This window comes from Rhinolophus hipposideros (assembly GCF_964194185.1).
Source record: "Rhinolophus hipposideros genome assembly, chromosome: 2".
Lineage (NCBI taxonomy): Eukaryota > Metazoa > Chordata > Mammalia > Chiroptera > Rhinolophidae > Rhinolophus > Rhinolophus hipposideros.
In genome coordinates this window covers 99,281,530-99,302,371 of record NC_138048.1, presented here as the reverse complement: position 1 = coordinate 99,302,371, position 20,842 = coordinate 99,281,530, and the positions used below count along the sequence as shown (strand labels likewise).

Below are 20,842 nucleotides of genomic sequence, written 5' to 3'. Positions count from 1 at the left end.
GTTTGCTTATCTCATCACCCTAAATATTATTATTTTGTTGTTGTTTCAGCAGCTCTCTGACAAGCAGTAGACAGCACACAGTAAAACTTCCCTGCTTTAAGTTTCCCTGGCTTACCCATCCACCCTTTTTATCTTTCACCTCAATAATCTGGGTCTGTCAGACACTGGACATTTATTTGGTCTTCGATACAGACAGCAAACGTCCAAAACCCAGGTCCACCCAAAAGTGCTGGTCTCAAACTGTCACTTTACTCAAGAGAGGATACCCATTTGAAGTTTCCAAGAATCACTATAGAAAACTTCTTTATCCTTCTGCGAAGTGTTCAGCAGGAACTCATTTCCACTTCCTAGAAATGTGCTTTTTGTGAATGTGCAAGATGCCTACCTTGTATGTATATTTATTTAAAAAGCAAAACCACCACTGCCCCACCTCCCGTTTTCTGCCTACCAGTTCCTCATGGCCACATACACTCCTGAAGACTGCAGTTATGTTTTATTAATTTCCACATCTGCAGTGCTTCACACAGTGTCTGGCACACTTTAGAGTTTTTTGTGTGTTTTTTAACATGCTTGAATGACTTATTGAAATAATTGTTGGAATGTTCTTAGTTTGGCCTTAACATTTTATTTGGGTGGGGATAGGCTAAGTTTAGAGTATTAAATGAGTGAAAATTAATTTACCTTATATTGACATAATAGTTATCAGTAGTGCTTTGGGTGTGAAAAGATTTTACATTTACTTTATTAAAAATTTCAACATATATAAAAGTAGAGAATAATGTAATAAACTCCTGTGTATCCATCACCAAGTTTCTATGATTATCAAATTATGTTTCATTTATTTACTAACTCACTCCCACCCCCTGTTCTGGGTTATTTTGGAAGCAAATTCCAGACATCATATCTTTATCTATGAGTACTTTAGGATGAATCTCTAAAAGATAAGGATGCTTTAAAAAATGCTTGATTTAAACATTGTCTCTCTATGGTACATTTTTGTGCTGCCATGTTAACTTTTGAGGAACATTTTCTTACTTTTCCTTATGCATCCTCTTGAATGTATATTAAGGATTGTTTATAAAACCATGTTGCCACGATTGCTTTTTCCAAAATATTAATAATTCAAGGATGACTTTCTAGATAGAAAAAAAATCAGTTGACTCATTCTGGACCAAAGGAGAAGTCCTGCAAATTTCAACCCTTAACTATTTTAGAATTGTTTTCTTTGGGCAAGTCATTGAGTGTGTTTCCGAAGTTGGACACATGCCTGTCTGAGCTGCCCCTGAGGGACTGTCACTTGGGGTGTATGTAAATAAGACAAAAATCCAAATGTCTTGCCTTCACACTGACTCGCTTGCAAATGAACTGTTAACAACTGTCCCAGTGTCCCCATGTGGTTAAAAAAACAACTTTGCCTGGGCACAGCTTTTTTCTATCACTGTCAATACTTCCTTGCCTTTCTTGTAACTTTTCCTCTCTAATCACCTGTGTATGTTTGGAAGTATGTTTTAAGGGCCTCTGTGGTTTGATGGGTTTTGTTGCAAAACTGGTGTTGAAGAATGAAATGAATCGGATAGGCAGAAGTGAAGGTGTGACTCAGTTGGTTCCTTCATATCATAAGATACTCATGGAATTTTATTCCATGTTCGACGAAAATTATTTTAAAGTTTGGGTTTTCGATATAAACCTTTTAAGAAATATAGAAACCTTACCACCCCACACCCCTCCAGGAACAAATCTCTATTATTCTTGGGAAATGCATGATAGTATGTCAGTGGAGAACTCATGATTCCTATCTACTACTGAACGTTTTCTCTTCTTTTCCTCTCTTTTGTCTCAGACACATCAACTGGATCATTCTGCTCATTACCTGCGTCTGAAATTTCTGATAGGAAACAAAATGCACCACTACGTTCCCCAGCCCGAGGAAGACATTTACGAGCTGGTAATGTTTATGACTGTTGTCCGAGTACGTTTTGCAGGAGATTAGTTTTAAATTATATGTGTGCTCATGCTAGTTGTGGTTGGTGAAATGGAACGAATTCTAAAACAAATGAGCCTCAGTCAGAGCTCTAAAGTTCGCAGAGATGGCCTTACTTATCAGAATATTTCTGCAGAGTGGAAATGCCACCTTTGTTTATGCAAGGAGCCATGCTGTGCAATCGTGAACTGAAATCCAGAGCTGACTCTTAGCTAGAATTCCCAGCTTTCCTTGTAGCTTCCCCATTGTTTTGTTTTAAACTGATGGCTAAAACATCAGCTGGCTATTGTCAGGAAAAAAAGCACTAACTCCAATTTTGTGCGATTTCTCCTTACATGTTGAAGCCAATGGATCAGATCCTATGGGGTGAAAAGGTTGCCCTAGCCTTTCCTTATATGCCCTAGCCTTTTGCAATCACATCTATATAAATTCCTGAGGATATTTATATATATTTGAGTTTCATTATGGGACTTGAATTCTTGACTAGATCTGTGTCTTTTTTTTTTTAAGATGATGATTTTGTTTATTTCCTTATTTATTTATTTTATTGGGGGGAACAGTCTGTCTTTCCAGGACCCATCAGCTCCAAGTCAAGTCGTTGCCCTTCGATCTGGTTGTGGAGGGCGCAGCTCAGCTCCAAGTCCAGTCACCATTTTCAATCTTAGTTGCAGGGGGCGCAGCCCACCATCCCATGTGGGAATCGAACCGGCAACCTTGTTGTTAAGAGCTCGCTCTCTAACCAACTGAGCCATCTGGCTGTCCTAGATCTGGGTCTTTATATTGGCTCTACTGCTTACCAATTATGCGGCATTGGCAAAAAAAAAAAAAAATTAAAAAAAACAACTGAGGTGTTAATACTTAATTTCTCAGATTTTGTAAAGATTAGAGGTAATGGTTCGTATAGTAGATGCTCAATAAATGGTTGTTATGGTAATAAAATAGTGACAAGTTCTTTTTTTGTTAGCCAAGTGGTAATTTTCAGTTCCAGGAATGGAACGTTTGGGGAGCTAGGCGCCTCTCTCTTGGACTTTGTCTTCTCTGTCTGCACTTAGTCATTCCTCCGGGGGCCACCAGCTGCTTGCAGGCATATGTGAATGATAACTGTTTGATTGCAGGCAGAGTTTCACCACAGGAAGCAGAACTGAAATTTAAACCTGAGTAGTCTCTTTTTGAAAAGAGGAAGTGTGGTTTACAATTTATTAGGAATTTTGCTTTTAATCAACTTTTTTGACATCTACTTATTGTACACAATAAAACTCCCCAGTTTTAAGCACACAGTTGAATGAGTTTTGACAAACGAAGCCAGACAGTCCTATTTCCACCACTACAATTGTAATTCAGAATATTTCTGTTCTCCTAAAATGTTTTCTTGTGCCCCTTTAAGTGTTTTTAATGAAATATAAAATGAGAGTAACCTTCTCATCATGCCATGCAATAGAAGATCAAAATGATGAGTCCATTTTCAACCATCACTTAATAAGTGTTAATAGAGGAGAAGGTACCTTTCACAGAGTGGCTGTTGTATGTTTTCTCTGGCTTGGGGAAAAGCCCTGACTTTGTGCTCTCAGAGTAGAGGAAGGAAAACCCTTTTCCTTACTTTAAAAATGAAAGTGTGTTGCTCATAACACTGAAATATATTAGATCATATATTTTTGCTTGTTAGAGCTAATGACTCTTTCCTATCCTAAATGACAGGGATCACACCTAACCAACCTCCATGTCCTTCGTATCTCACACATACTAGGTGCTTAAGACATAGCGTTTGAAATTATACTGACTCATTATTTTTAAGTCTTGGCTATTGTGTGGTCTCATCCAACATAGACCTAAGATGTGCCAAGCTTAGTCTGTTTGTATCTACAATTGCTGTACACATAATTTAAAAAAATCTAGGATACAAAGAGACCATAGTATTCTCTCTTAACTATTGCAAAAAGTATCTAGTTCAGAGATCCCTGAGAAAGCAAATGCCATTGCTTAGATTGCAAGTGAGTATTACTCGCGTCTCTATTTTTACTAAGATTCTTAACTTGTTTGTGCTTAGGATACCTTTGGCAGCCTGATGAAGCCTCTAGATCCTGTCTCAGAATAATGTTTTCAATTGCCCGATATAAAATACACAGGATTACCTATGGTCGAATTATGTTGAAATAGTTATCAAAAGCATTTTATAAATTACAGATAATACAGAGCTCATTAAATAAGCAGATGTAGTGGTAGGTCTAATAGGTGCCATTGTTTTGAAATAATTATAAGCACGAGCAATATTTTGAGATATCAGCAGTAACTAGACTGGTGATATGAAAATAACTGATTTCTGTTTGTTAATATTATTAATATTCACTGTATTTGTTGCCAATATTGCTGTTTGTTTCCTGTATTTACTTACGATTTAAGCAAATGCTAAGTCTCAGTTATAAGTTGTATTGTTACTATATTTTTCACCATCTCGGTTCGCAGACGCCTTGAATTCTTTCCTTCGCAGACGCCTTGAATTCTTTCCATGGATCCCTGGTTTCCAATCCCTGCTTTAGGCCATTAAGCTCAATGTAATGACATTCTGAAGCAGGGGGCTTCTGAGCACACAGCACCTCGATGCTCTTTGAGAGTTTGCAGACATTCAGTGTATTGTCCTTTATTGAACAAACATCAGACCACACATGGCTAATTGGTTTCCATCACCCACCGCCATTTTGTTTTTGATGGACTAGGGAATCTCACAGATGTTTTAAGTCATGTTCTCAAACATGACCCATTCATAGATGACTGTCCCCAAATATTTTAATATAAGTGGTATGTGTTTGGCTACTTTTCCATGATTAGTTGGCGGTTGGGACCATGAAATGATAATGAACATGGAGGCACTGGCTTTTCCAAAAGCCGTATTAAATGTGTTTTTCTTAAAGTGACAGGTGGAAATACAGGGTTTATAGAAACACTAATTGATATATTCATTCATCCAGAAAGTATTTATTTAGCATTTACTGTGTGCCTGGCACCATTGTGGCTGTTCTAGGCACTGGGGTACCCACAAAAACATCTTTACTCCTTGTGGAACTGACATTCGAGTTTGTGGAGACAGATATAAAAACATGTAAATATGTGTAATATTTCAGGGGATATTAAGAGCTAGGAAAGAAAAAGTTTGGAAATACAGATAGAGAGACGGGCATTCTGCTCTTTTAGTTGTGATGTTTGAATAGGAGGGTAGGTGAGTGAAGTGCGAGAGTGAGCCATCGAGAAATGTGCCTGAGAAGGATCAGTGGGCAGGGTAAGTGAGCGGGCTGAGGATGCAGGAGATGAGCGAGACGGGAAGCAGGACAGGCCATGAAGGGCCTAAGTGAGAAGGGAAATCTCAGGAGACGAAGGACATTGTTTAACTTCGGTTTGTTGTTGTTGTTGTGTTTTTTGTGTTTTTTTAAGGTGTTTTCTCAATTTTATCATCAGGAGGGATGGGGGGAAGGGATAGACTTGGAAGTTTTGTTTTCTTAATGCAAAATAATTTATTCTGTGTTTGATACCAGATGAGACCATAAGGGTCACATTTAATTTCGGTTTTAATAGACTCACTGTGGCTGATGTGTGGCCAGTGGACCTTAGGGCATAAGAGAAGGAGCTGGGAGGCAGGCAGGAGGCTAGTGTTCAGGCAATTGGTGACGGTGGCTTGGACTAGGACACCCAAAGGAGACATGGTAACAAATGATCATCATTTTGTGATAGCTCAAGTCTTTTAATCTGGTTTTTGAAAAGCGTGAAAACACGCAACATACTGATTTGATAAAATAAAAGAAATATGTGTAACACTTCTTTGTTAAGATATTTATGTATAAAACTACTACATTTCAAAATTTCTAATGTCAGATATTTGGTTGCATTGAAAATGTATTAAAGTGCAAACCCTTCTTGAAATTTTATATATTTTATTAGTGCTTTTTACAAAACTCAATTTTAGTCTAACCAGTAAGAAAGTACTATGGCTAATGGATCTGTCTGTATTATTCTGTTATTGTCTGAACTGGTAAAAGACCCAAAGACTTTCAAATTAATTACAGAGTAGGAGGTAGAATATGAAGAAAAGGAAAAAATATTCACAGAGCTCTGTTCTGTTCTCACTGGATCTTTGGAAAGCCATTTGGAACTTTCTGGAGATGATTAGAACAAACTGTGAAATACCGCCACCTAGGGAAAGAGATCAGTTCTCAAGGACATTGAAGAAAATAAATCTTGAGGCTCATAAATGGAAGTGAACACATTTAACATTTTATTGCGCATTCTGTGGTGTTATGAAATATAAACTACTATATTTGGTATTTATAATTTTGGTGACCCTATTTTCTGAACTAAAGATCAATATTATAACTGATTTCTTCTAATATCAGAGTTTATTTGTGTGAAAATTTTTCTGAAGTATAAAAATAAAACCACATTAAGTTATGCCCTTAACTCATTGCCTTTGGTGGGAGTTGCGTTAAATTAGGGTGTTCTAGAAGATTGGGCATATGGTCACGTTCCCAGTCCTCCACCTCCCGTGGCTTTTGTTACAGACTATTTTTCAGTCTCCTGAATCCTAATCATTATGCTCACCTCTGCCACCTGTCAAATGCCCTAAGGAAGTGAAGAGAGAAAAACTGGCATTCCTTTTTCTTTGCCTGAATAAAATTATCTCTGGATGAATGACTGTGTGGTCAGAGACGGGGACAGGTTTAGATAACCACCAAGACTTCTCTTTCGTGCTAGCAGATAGTTTTCTGTTATTGACCTCGACTCAAAATCGATTTTGAGTTCAAAATTAAGTGAAATTTTAAAATTCCATATAAACTTTGGACACATTTATTTGTTTTGGAACTTTCATCATAAATTTTTTTTTTAATTATTGGGGAAGGGGAACAGGACTTTATTGGGGAACAGTGTGTACTTCCAGAACTTATTTTTTTTTTCCCAAGTCAAGTTGTTGTCCTTTCAGTCTTAGTTGTGGAGGGTGCCATTCAGCTTCAAGTTGTTGTCCTTTCAGTCTTAGTTGTGGAGATGCAGCTCAGCTCCAGGTCCAGTTGCCATTGTGAGGTGCAGGGGGCGCAGCCCACCATCCCTTGCGGGAGTCGAACCGGCAACCTTGTGGTTGAGAGCACGCGCTCCAACCAACTGAGCCATCCGGAGCTCAGCGACAGCTCAGCTCAAGGTGCCGTGTTCAGTCTTAGTTGCAGGGGGTGCTGCCCACCATCCCTTGCTGGAGTTGAGGAATTAAACTGGCAACCTTGTGGTTGAGAGCCCACTGGCCCATGTGGGAATTGAACTGGCAGCCTTCGGAGTTAGGAGCATGGAGCTCTAACTGCCTGAGCCAGCCCCATAAATTTTGGAAATAGCCTTTGGCTGGCTTACTTAGGAAGATTGTTTCCCTTTATGTCACACCAGGAGGTGGTCTGGGAGGCATTGTAGTGGAGAGAACTTCAGTTCTGGAGCCAGTGAGACCAGGGTTCAAACCCCAGCTCTGCCTATACCAGCTTTATGACCTCAGGAAAAGACTTTCCCTATGGCCTTTTCCTCTTCATTTGTAAAATTGAATGGGTTCAGTTCAGTAGAAACTGGGATGTGATGAGAATTTGCTTTCAAGTACCGTTCGTGAAAAAATAGATTTACAAAATCATGAGTATTCCAAGTTATTTGTAATGAAATCCTAATTAGACTCTTCTTTGTAATTTTCAGCTGTACAAAGAAATTGAAATTTGTCCAAAAGTCACTCAGAACATCCAGATTGAGAAGTCAGACACAGCCAGTGAGAATTATGGTACGTTTATTTTCCTTTGATCTTTGGTGTTTTTTCAAGTTCAAGCAATCCCTTTGTAAACATGTATTTATTTACAATTCAATAAAATGCCTTTGGGGCCAATTTAGAACAGAGAGCACATCTGGCTTCTGGGCTGCGTACTGTGCAAAACAGCCAAACTAGGAAAGAAAAGAGTATGACAAGGTATATACCTCGGGTATGACAGGGACTTCAACTTTCAATTTCATAACTTGAATCATTGGGGTTTTACTGTCATAACAAGGAAATGGATATATTGGGAGATTATTTTATTTTATGATATACCCTAGTAATGAAGAAACCAGCCTTTCCTATTCCTCTCCCTAAAACATATGCATTATTCTCCCTTCCCCCCACAGATAATGTTAAAGGAACTTATTTTGGTGCTGTGTTGGGGGTCCCCAAGACCACCCTTACATTCACGGACTCACTAACAGGACCCCCAGGGCTCAGTATATGGCGTATTCATGACTATGATTTATTACAGTGAAACTGTACAAAGCATCAATAAAGGGGAAAGGCATGTGGGCCAAAGTCTAAGGAAACCAGGCGCTAGCTTCCAGAGGTCCTTCCTCCAGTCACACAGGACGTCCTTAATTCCCCCAGGAACCAGTTGTGACAGTGTGTGTGATACGTTGTCTACCAGAGAAACTCATTAAAGACTCGGTGCCCAGGTTTTCTATTTGGAGGCTGGTCACGTAGGCACCCTCTGCCTAGCATATACCAAAATTCCAGACTCCCTGGAAGGAGGCAGGTGTTCAACGTAAACCACACTGTCTGAACAAACAGTTTAGGCACAGTAAGCTATATTAGGGTGTTGGGAATTCTCCCCAGATGCCAGCCAGGGGCTACATTTGTGAGCGGGCCTTTCAAAGAATAGCAGTCAGTCCTGCTGTGTTAAGGCTTTTTACTACGCAGTTGTCTACATTCTAGCATAAATATATAATCCTTTCTATATGGTTAAGACAAGTAACCATACAGCTTAGCATTACATTTGCCCCTTGGTATCCATGAGGGATTGGTTCCGGGACCCCAAGGATACCAAAGTCTGAGCATGTACAAGTCCCTTACATAAAATGGCGTCGTCTTTACATATCACCTCGCACAGCCTCCCGTACACTATAAATCATGTCTGGATTACTTGTAATACCGAATACAATGTAAACGCTGTGAAAATAGCTGTGATACTATATTGTTTAGGGATCAACTTGCTGGACCTTTCTTTATTTAACTAGTTTTGATCTGCAGTTGGTTGAATCCGTGGACTTGGAACCCAGGGATAGAGGGCCAGCTGTGCACTGCACGCCTTGAACATTCACAGAGATGGGGCTGAAGTAAAATACCTGGGGAAATTCATACTATTGTGTCAGGACTGAAGAGGTTAACTGAGCTAATGACAGTCACCAGAGCTTGGTGGCCCACAACAATGAAATGCATTCCTCACGGTCACACCATGCATTCTTCGTGGGTTGCCTGGGACTCTTTCTTGACGTTGTCCTCACTCCAGGACCCAGTCTGCAGCAGCTGCCACCTGCGATGTTGTCTGTGTCTTGGCAGAGGAGAAAGAGAAGGCGGTGACTCAGTCACAATTCATTCGTCAAAGCAGGTCACATGGCCACATTTACCTATGGGGGCGGGGGAGGGGAACAGAGAAGTGTAGTCCTACTATTTGCTGGAAAGAGAACTGGTGAAAAGATATAAAGGCTACAGCACATGCTCACCTACAGTTTTGCTCTGAATTAAATTATTAAGCCTTTTAGCATTTGAAAATCTTCAAACCCTATACTGAGCAGCAGGATTCTAGATTCCTGCTGCAGCTTCTCCCCACGGCAATCTTCACCCCAGAATGCTCATTACAGTGTTTTGGTCTAATGAAGAGAACCAAATTTTGAATCCCTGGCCACTTACATTACACCTTCACGCTGGTTATTTCTTGACCTTAAAACTTTAAACATCATAAAGCCAGAGGATGTTTTTGATGGCAAAGGATAATTGTGTCAATAAAAGGCTTATTATGCAGGCAAAGCGTGACCTTGGTAATTAAAGTCGTGATTGGTAGCAGTGCTATAAATATGTGTGTGTCCTCCAAAGTAATGTGTGCCATGACGGTTACTCTTTTTGGTTTACTTCATTTCTGTTGAGGAAAGGTAAACTCTAACAAGAAGCAAGGGAGGCCTGAATTCCAAAGCTCTTGGAATCTAATTCTGAGATTGACTGGCTTTTGATCTCAGAAACTAGGCATAAACCACTACACTTTACACTTTTTTATTAAAGTGACTGAGGTGCTCATGGAACCCAATGTAAATGTAAATGTGCTCACTTACATTTCCACACTCAAAGTGTTATAGGGCCTCAGGCATCAAGCCAGAAAGTATTGTCAGGAGTGCTTCTGAACCTACCTGACAAAGAAGCAGAGTTTTTGTGTTTTTGTAATGCCCAGTGTGTTGTGGACCACTCTGCGTTTGTAAACAACACAATCTCATGCGTGAAGGTTGCTCAGTGTTACACTGTGAGGTCCCTAGTGCTCAGTCTCCATTTCTGTCCTACATGACTGTCAGTAGCGAACTGTGTGTGTAGGTTCCTGGACTCCCCTTTGGAGAGCCTGCTACGGCATGGCTGATAACCTCTGCTAAACCGTTCCTTCTCACTGCCCAGTTCATGATGGCATAGTGTCCCAACAGCATATTGACTGAGAAAGTTAAAGCGCCCCCCAATCCTAAGAGACCTGGTTGCCTCTGACCTCAAACCTATCAGGGATTCTAAATTCAGCTCATCTATTTCTAACATTAGCACCTATCTGTGTGTGGCTTTCTGCTATGTATTGAATTCAGGATATGTAAAAGTTTCTAGCACACACCAACGCACAAAAATCTAACTACAAACCCAGTGCTGTCTTCTATTTTCGAACACTGTAGAGAGGAAAATATGACTTAATAATCCAACAGATTGAACAAATGGAAAGATTTAACACTTATTTAATTTCTCTATCTCAGCCTACAGGTCTCTTTCTGACCTTATTGTTGAAATTAATTCACGTAGTTACATGATAGACTAAGCCTGATCCCCTAGGCTGCCTTGGAGTGAAAGAATGCATCATTTCAGTAACTGAGCATTCCTATTTCTCTGGGGACTTCTTATACTGTTGTGTTTTTGGTCATTTGTTCCATTTATGTCATAGGTATCTGCACTTCTCTCATTTTCTGAATTTCAGTGTTTCCTGGGGTCTGGTTTTGAGTACTTCTCTGTTGTTTATTATGTTGTCATGACTTTTCTTTGGCCATGGGTTTCTGTGTGAGTGATCTTCTCTTTGTTCAACACTCAAGTCTGTCTTCTTAGTTTTATCACTTCCTTCATTGTCAAGATCATTATTCCAGTTGCCACTTGTGCTTGCTGGCCTTTGTACCTACAAGCTTTCTGATAGAGTGAATACCATCAGATGTGGGATAACTCCCTCTGCCCCCTGTCGGCAATCATTTTGGGTGTTTGCTGGGCATTAGATTGTTGCTCTCCTATTTAAAAGAAAAAAATTCGGTCTTTGCTGATTCACTGTTAAAATCAGTGTGCTCTTCATTCACCTGAAACTAATCCAGTTGTAGGATGTTTACTGTTTTCTTTGTATGTGTTAATATAGCAGACGGTTATAATCCCCCTCTCACTCCAGTATGTGAGGTACTGGCATCTTGACATGGAGGGTGCCCCTTGGGACCCTGAGACCCCACAGACGTGTATGATGTACAGCCAAGTGTGGGCAGAGCTGTCTTTCTGAACTGAGGGAAGCTCCTGTTTGTCTGAGCCTTAAATGGGTGTCCTCCAGTAGGAATTGCAGTGCAGACCTAAAGTGCCATGTCCATTTGTGAACTGTTGGCTTACGTTTGAGTGATCTTCCGAAAGGATTATTGTCATCATCCTTTCTTCAGTCCTCTTTCCTTATTATGGAGATTTCCCTACCAACCTGAGAAGTCTGATCTGTTTCTCAGATCCATATGTGGTACTCAGTTACCCAGTGCAAATTTCATAGTCGCTTAACAGTCTTCAGGCTGGATGGGTAGCCTGCCCCTTCTCTCCCCCACCCGTTATTACCTTTTGATTATTAAAAAGGAAGACCAAGAAAATAGGCAATGGAGCAAATGTCACCTCAGCCGTCTTCATTGACTTTGTCTTAAGGTGACTTGCAGCAAACTCTCAACATTCACCTCTCCTGGCATCTTCCATTCACGCAGGCTGGTCCCCTGGTACCCTATCAGTGTGCAACTTTTATTTGTAATAGAAAACAAATTTTTGATTTCAGAACTTTATAGATAGAATGGTACCATTTTAGAAAGGAAATACCTGTATTTTAATGAATTCTATCCACTTTCCCTTGATTTAGTGTCTATTCTATAGCCCGTGATTTTGTATTTATTCTAACAGATAACATTTTAAGCAATCCTCTACCGAAGTACAGATAAATACACCTATGTTTAGTCTAATGTCACTTAAATGGCTCATGTATAAAATTATTTTTCTTTGAGTGAGGGCTTCTTGAAATGTAATCTGAAAGTTACCAATTGCTGTAAGAATGGAATTCAAAATAAGAGAATAAAATTACAATCTTGGAAAGTCCTCAGGGGTTGGTGGCCTTGTGTTGTTCCCCGTCTGAGGGAGTTATGGTTCTGTAGTGGGCGATGGCAGTTGGCAGTTTTGCCCACATGTGGGTATCTATTTCCTGGTCCCGTGAACTAAACAAAAAACACATGTTCATTATGACATGACCTGAAAAGTCTCAATGACTCCCTAGTCTCCAGTTCCATAATTACTTATTCTGTTTGATTGTTATTTGCTTGTTTTTTTTTTAAACCACTGTTTATTCTTGTGCCTTCAGCCTTAAGACAGGTATCTATATGACAGGATTATTTTTCTCCCAGAACAGAAATTATATTACATTTTTACAATTGCATTCATTTCCATTGCCCTTGTAGGAATATCTACCAAAATATTTTATCTTTAGGGAAAGTAGGTATTGGTTGTGGACATTCCGTTTAATTGATCAGAAGAGTTTTACATGAGACTTTATAAACAGGGGTGACCAGCGCTTGTAGCCATAGGATTGGGAGCACCCACGATCCCCAAACCACTTAAAACAGTGGGGCCTTGTTCTGCTTTTTTTCTGAAAATGTGGCAAAGCCAGAGATTAATTAGCTAATGGGCTTTGAGCTCTGGAAATCTGGGCAGATATAAGATAATCTTCTGATCAGACATTAGTAGAATGTGAAATCAACCAGTTTCAATATAAGATGGGATTTGTAAAGTAAGTTGCTACTGAACCCTGTGTGCAGAATTTTATTAAATTAAAGCAGTAGCCATTTAGCAATACACATGGATGAACACACAGCATATAGTTGTTCAGTTTGTAACATATCCTGGGACAGAGATTTGCTGAAAATAGTCAAGGGGACCCAGATGAGATAAGCTGATCATTCTGTTTTGTGCTGTAGAGGAGACTATAAAAAAGACAGAACTAGCAAGCCGGGTAAAACAAAACAACTTCTTCCATTTGAGTTGATAGGTAGGGAGCATGAAGGTTGATGTACCTGGTAATATTAATTTTTACAAGTAGTGACTTCTTTTAGAGTGATCTAAAAATACATGTTTCTGCTATGTAAAACAGTATAAACAAAGGAAAAGCTGTTGCTCCAAACTACAACCCAAAACATTGAACATACCTAGTTCACAGAAGGTACTTCCTGTTGTTTGCTAAACACTCCAGAAGGTGTGAGTCCTGCCACTCTGTCTTTGTGTTTCCTAGGGTTTTCAGTTTCTTCTGTGGAAGAAGATGGGGTTCGAAGGCTCTACGTGAATAGTGTGAAGGAAACTGGCTTAGCTTCCAAAAAAGGTAAGTCACTGAATATTCTGTCTGTCTGTCTTTCTTAAATTCCCTTCTGGGTTTCTCTAGTTGGTGGATGAGAAAGATATGCCCAAAAGGTTCATCTGTACAGAATACTGGAATGGTGTTTCATTGAAAATCCCTCCAGCGAATATGGATATTATTCCATAAACTCAGGTGTGTAAGAAATGTCATATTCTTGGATTTCAAATCTGATTCTGAGCCTATTTCCATGAGGATGGTGGGGAATTCCATGCCAATTGTAAGTGAGCTTCTCTACTGTCTAGCATGGATGGAGGTCCCAGGAGGTCTTCCTGGAACAGAGCTTTTGGGAAGACCCCTCTGCGCTTTGGTCCACACTGGTCAAAGCTGACATTGGCCATTGCCTGAGCCTGCAAAGCTCCTTCAAAGCAGATTCATGGAGGAATCTTTGCAGAAGTTGACAACCCCGGGGTTCAGGATCCAGCCTTCTTGCCCCCTTGCAGGGAGCTCTTATCTGCTACACTCTGCCTGCACCCCTACAAGGGCTCATAGTGTAGCCTAGGCTACTTGTGGAATCCCAACTCTCCATCTTCTTTCTACTCTGAGAGAATCTTTTCAACCTAGATTTTTTATTTCCTATACTGGTTTCCTATGGCTATAGTAACAAATTATCACAAACTAATTGATTAAAACAACAGAAAATTATTCTCTTACAGTTTGGGATGCCAAAAGTTCAAAATCAAGGTATTGGCAAGGTTGTTTCCTTCTGCAGCCTTTGAGGGAAAAATCTGTCCAATGCCTTTTCCCAGCTTCTGGTGGCTGCTAGCAATCCTTGGCATTCCTTGGCTCACAGCTGTATCAGTCTTCATTTCTGCCTCTGTCGTCACATGGCCTCCCTTCCTCAGTGTCTTCTGTCTTTACACAGCCTTTTCATAAGAACACCAGTCATTGCATTTAGAGCCCCTCCTTATCTAGTATGACTTCATCCTAACTAATTATATCTGCAAAGACCTTGTTTCCAAATAAGACCACATTCTGACATACTAGGTGGGGGACACCACTGAACCCACCATACTCACCATAAACAAATTGGGCAGAAAGGTAGCGCTTAAAACCCACCTTCATTTTATCCTTCTTGGTATGGAAATTTTAGTTTCATTCAGGCAGTGGCAAAATAGAATCTGTTGAATGTAAAAGACCAACACGTCTGGGTAGTGCTGAGATTTAAGACCTCTGTCTGTTCTGTTGGAGAGCTGCTGAATGGATGGAGCAACTGGGAAAATGATGGCATGCCAGCCTTTTCCACCTCCTTCCATGTTCTGCTACAGCTTAGTTCTGAGTGTTCATGGCTTGCAAGCCACCCGTGTGTGTTGTTTTGCTCTGTGCTGTAAGCATTGGAGAAATACAACCTGCAAACTTGGCTATGACAGAAATGGCAGACAGGTGACAAATAGGAAATTAAGTCAAAGTAATTTAGATACACTACTAACTGTCATGGAAAAGGGTTTTCCTTCATTTTCCTTCCATACTTTCTAGGCCACTGGCAGCCTGGAGGCCAGAGTTTGATTCATTCACCAAGCTGCATCTCAACGAAGAGCAGAAGCCACAGGGTTTATTCCCCTTCAAACCCAAAGACTGATTTTTATCTCTTTCAGCACTGTTAGTGTGCCGGTTGGCATGGTACGGGGGTGGGGAAAGACTCTGCCCTGCTTTCAGTCACATCCTGTTTTAGTTCTTGGAATCCAAGAACACTGGCGTCAGATGAAAACAAACGGTCGTCTGCGCCAACCCCCTTGCTTCACATAGTGCTGTTCTCTACACATGGAGGTGATGTCCATTTGTCCACCTGGGCTGCAAACACTATCCTCATACCAGGCGTGTAGAGGGCAGTGTCAAGAAAGCTGTTTGGGGTAGTTGATGTCAAATCCAGCCTCTATATGAAGGTCTCCCAACACTCCAGAGCTCACTCTAGGCCACACAGCCTCTTTGTGGATGTCACTGATTACAAAACATTCCCCCCTCAGCTTTCATTCCCTGTTTCGCCTCCCCCTTTATAGCCGGCCTTTGCTCTCCATCATGTTCCAATGGCTAAGTCTTGTCTTTTCCACATTCACTACCTCCAGCTCCTTCAACCATTTAGTAAAATGTAGAATACAACTCTGGTCATTGCTCTCTGGACACAGTCCAGGTGCCAGGGTTCCTCCTAAGATGACCAGATTGTGGTGAAGACGGGGGCCGTTTAGTGGAGATCAGCCTTATTGGACCTGAGAATCCAGTTTATACGAATTCAGCCTGTGTTTGGTTCGTATTTACTTATTTTTGTGAGCCATCTTGAGCTTCTGGCTTGTAGTAGTAGGCTGATGGTTAATCTCCATATTTCTCCTCCTTCCCACGCCCTACTCTCGGTTGGATCTCACATTGGCTATACTTGTAGAAATGACATTTTACACTTATCTTTGTTCACCTTGGTAATGTTTGTCTTGGTCCCTCATTCTGCTTTTGGAATTAGCTGAAGTTGGGGTCTGGTATCTTCTCTGCTGTCATCTAAGTGGTTTTCTGATGGCTCTACAGAGCCCAGTGGAGAAAGCTGTGTGCCCTGTTTCTCTAGGCAGCTTAGACACTTGACAGCTTTTACCATGGCCAGGTGGAAATGAGTTCTGAGCAGGCTGCGGTTTTCTGTTAGAAGTGTTTTCTTTTTCCTTTACTAAATATTAATAATGAGAGTTAATGCGTATTGACTATCTTCAATGTTCCAAGTGCTGTGCTAAGAGTTTTACAGGGGTTATTTCATCTCATTTAACCCAGTATCCCTCTAACATACAAGGAAACTGAGGCTGGGAGAGATTCAATAATATGCTCACAGTCACCGCGCTGTTATTCGGCAACGTTGTGACAGAAGGACCCCCACAAAGCACATCGTCGCTCACTACTGCTGGTCCGCCTCCTTTCACTTATTAATGCTGAGGGTAACTCACTCAGGTAGCCCCCCCGTATTAGTTTTTTAGGGTTGCCATAAAAAAAACTGTCACAAACAACGTGACTTAAAACAGCAGATACTTGTTCTCTCACAGTTCGGGGAGCCAGAAATCTGAAATCAAGTTGTCCACGGGGCCGTCCGTCCTTCGAAGGCTCTAGAGGAGACTCCATCCTGCCTCTTCCAGCCTCTGGTGGCTCCAGGCATCCTTGACTTGTGTCCGCTTCCTTCTTTGTGTGGCCTTCTCTTCTTTCTGTGTCTCTTAACAGGACACATCAATATTGGAAGGCTTAGGACCCATCAGAAAATCCAGCATGATCTTATCTCAAGATCTTTGACTTCATTACAACTGCAAAGGTCCTGTTTCCTTATCAGGTCACATTCACAGGTTCTGGGACACAGACTTATCTTGTTGGGGGCCCCTGTGTAACCCTACCATTCCTGCCCCACCAGTCATAGTAAACCTAGAACTTCCTTAAAAAAAATTATAGATGTTTTTAGTTTTTAAGTCTTTTGTTTGTTGTTGTTTCTCCTTATATTACCTCCTCTAATATCTAACAAAGAGAATTTTTGCCAAGAGAAGACTTAAAAAAGAAAAAAACACTACTTTTCACGTGTAGAAGTTTTATATTTTCAGTTCAAATGCTGTGATACTTAAATCTGTCACCTAAAAATGGAATGGTTGGCGTCCCAGAAGTCCACCCCTGATACGGAGGAAAACATTTTCATTTTTCTTCCATTGCCTCTCCACCCATGTTTCTTGGAGTATTTTGTGATGGAAAATCAACTTCAACTATTTTGGAAGGCTGAGTAAAGATGACCAAAGGGTGTGACTCACTGAAGTTGGGAAGTGAGAACTTCTCTATAGAGTCATTTTTCTGCAGAATCAGAGGTGGGGCTTGCGGATACCGGAGGGACTGGGGGCTTCTCATTTCTGCAATTTATCATTTCTCTTTGCCATTTACTCACTTCCTTTTCCAAGTTTGTTTTTCAGCATCAGTCTATAAAATTAGAATCAGGCTCCTTTCTTTTTAGCTGAAAGGATACTTTATTTCATGTTCTTCTCTAACCTCTCCCTTTCTCATATTACTGAAATAGTCTTATTAGGTTGGTGCAAAAGTAATTGTGGTTTTTGCAATTATTTTTAACCTTTAAACTGCAATTACTTTTGCACCAACCTAATAATACCAGTTGAACTGCCCCAGAGTCGTCACTGGGTTTGTTCACAACTGGTATTTTGGGTCCCAAACTTTGACACCTTCCCTAACCTGCTTTGCAAAAATAACAGAACCTTTGGGAACTTTCCAAAAGAGATTCACCCATGGTCCTGATACAGTATTTTTTTTTTTTTAAGGCAAAAAATGATCACGTTTGGGTCTGTGAACTGTTGTCTGTAAATGTGTTTTGAAGTAAGATGACATTCTGTAATCATAGCCAGAGGAAGCTCATTGCATTTTGGTTCCATAGAAATGATCGAAGATGTTAGCTGGCTGTGCCACACATGTACACTGCAGCAGGAGCATGTACAAAACATGTTAGTCACAGTAATCAGAGAGCATTTCTTTTCCCCCCTCAAAATTGTAGGGCAATAGCCAGAATTAGCAGTTATGAGGAGAAATTGTCAGGTGCTTGGAGCACTTAGGTTCAAGAAGGAATAAATTTGTTTAGTCAGTGTATTCAGAACAGGATAGGCATGCTGGAACATCTGAGTCTAGAACCTTCTGGAACCGAGGTCCACATGATCACCGGGTGACCACTTGGGAGCACTACCAGTCTGTGTGCAGCAGCACCTGGGCCTGTAACAAGAGCACTCGGTGTGCCCTTTACAGCACAGCTTCTAAGGTGCTGTGATCTGATTCGATGCTGCTGCTGCTTTGTGTGCATGTGAAATTAAACATTTTCCATCTCGCGTTGGCAGGCCTGAAAGCGGGAGATGAGATTCTCGAGATCAATAATCATTCTGCTGGTACCCTGAACTCATCGATGCTCAAAGATTTCCTCACACAGCCGTCCCTGGGCCTCCTGGTGAGGACCTACCCTGAGCTGGAGGGAGGAGCGGAGCTGCTGGAGAGCCCGCCCCACCGAGTGGACGGCCCTGTGGACCTCGGCGAGAGCCCCCTCACCTTCCTCACCAGCAACCCAGGTATGACTGTGCGCAGAGCTGAACGCGTGTCTGAGCCCAGGTTGGCCGAGGACCTGGGAAGCTGACCAAGTAGCTTGCATGTTTTGGTGGATTGGGTCTGGCAGGTCGTAGAAAATCTGTGAGTCACATGAGCTGATGACTGAACGTGGGCTTCCTGTTGAAATGTCAAAGGGTCAGGGAACTTCTTGTTCTTGGAGAATAACTGTTTTGCTACAAATCTACCTATCACACATGGAAAGCTTCACCATGCTGTTTTTGCTGTCATTTTGGAGAAAGACAAACGGGCAGAGGCCGCCGTCTTTTGGCTGTGGCTAGAGATAGGGAGACATGGCAGTGCCAGGAGTCACGGAAGGTGCTGGGGTTCTGAGTCCTACCCCTTGCCTTCCATGTTGTTGTTCCCCGTACGACCCAGCCCTGCTTTCCTTTCTGTATGACAGGGGGACATGAGGTGACAGAGTGGACATGTGCTCAGAGCTCTTGTTCGGTCCACTTCTCTCTTGGGGTCTTCCAATTTGGAGTCTGAGCACGAGCCCACCTTAACCCCCACCCTGCCCCATCTGCTTCTCTTTGAGCTGACACCTTTCCTCCCTTTCCCTCTGGCAACCTCACTCTCCTTTACAAGCAGCAGCTTGAACGCTCCCCGCCCTGGGAAGCCTTGGACCCCACAGCAATAGCTCCCTCCTCTGGCTCCCCAGGACCCTGCAAAGGCATCTTTCACATGGGCCCTGATCCTGTCACACTGTTGTTTCTTGCTTGTGTGTCTCTTACTCCTCAGTTTACTTCCGGCTAGTGTCTTCTTCACCTTGCTACACAACCGCCCACCCTTGTTCAGCAAGAGTCATGAGCCATCCAGTGAACAGCGTGTTGCCGTCACCTATTTCTCCACGACCAGTTCTAGAGTTGGGGTTCACTTAGTAAGCGGGGGTTATGAATTTATGTTCTTTTAAAAACTGAGGTTAAAGATAGAAAGTCTTTCATTTGCAATGGAGGTGTAGGTACTTTGAATAGCCTTGCCCTTCCACTGTTATTTTTTCAAACTCCCTGTTAAAGCTTGGCTTGATAAGATCACGAGCAGAAGCCTTGTAACAGTTCATTCTTTTGTTCAGTGGATCTCTGGAAGAATTTGACAAGTTGAGGCTTCAGAAAATCAATTGCACTCATTACTTTTGACTTCCTTGACTCATTATGTTGTTGTGGAACCCACACCACTGTCAAATTTTTAGAAAATGACTCCGGGAGCTACTCGTATGTACCCTCAATATTAGGGAATGGAAACCGTGAAGCCTGTTCTTTTGTGTGACCACAAGATGGCAGCCTTGATCCCATAAAACAGTTCACGGCGGGTTGTTTCTGTAACGACTGAATGAGGCACATTGTGTGAGATTTGGTTTCTCCGAGGATTTTATCAGGTCTGGATGTACATACTACAAATCTTAGTGCGTTTTCAACTTTCTTTGGATTTTTATTTTTCTGTCTGAGCCCTTCCTATGGGTTATGGATATAAAGCAGAGGTTGGCAAGTCCAGCCTCTGGCCTGTTTTTATAAATCAACTTTTATTGGAACACAGTCATGCCTATTCATTTATGTCTCATCTGTGGCCACTTTCCCATTGCTACAATAGTAGAGTTGTAGTAGTTGTGACAGGCACTTAATGGTCTGCAAAGCTGAAAATATTTACCATCTGGCCCTTTACAGATAAAGCTTGCTGACCCCTACTGTAAAGTGTGGCTGAAACTGCTAACAATTTATTTTTTTCAAGATAGTCATTGTTTTGGTGTATTTCTTTCTTTGAAAAAAATAGTGTGTGTGTGTGTGTGTGTGTGTGTGTGTACATTTTGGAAATTTTGAAAATTAAAAAAAATGTATTTATATATAGGTATCTGTTTTAGAAATATTTTAGTGTGTGTATATATATGTATATATATATACATATATATATATGTAGAGAGAGAGAGAAAGAAAGAGAGAGAGTTGCTATCTTTTATATGATGGAGTTTTAAAATTAACAGCTGACCTTTATATCCTACCTTATGTTATCTCCTTCAGACAGATGCCTTTGAAAGCTGAGTGCTAAATCCACTGAACCTAACATTATTTGA

The 20,842-nt window shown here is 41.1% G+C and overlaps 1 protein-coding gene across 2 annotated transcripts in view; it reads left to right on the top strand.

Annotated features, from left to right (window-relative positions):
* The window catches only part of TIAM1 (TIAM Rac1 associated GEF 1), a 347,472-nt gene that overhangs the window by 270,291 nt on the left and 56,339 nt on the right, over positions 1–20,842 (top strand). For both annotated transcript variants that reach the window (XM_081076606.1, XM_081076605.1), the window contains 4 exons: positions 1,841–1,945; positions 7,682–7,763; positions 13,567–13,653; positions 18,519–18,743. In XM_081076606.1, the coding sequence (XP_080932732.1) occupies positions 1,841–1,945; positions 7,682–7,763; positions 13,567–13,653; positions 18,519–18,743 (499 nt within the window). The remainder of the gene's footprint in view (positions 1–1,840; positions 1,946–7,681; positions 7,764–13,566; positions 13,654–18,518; positions 18,744–20,842) is intronic.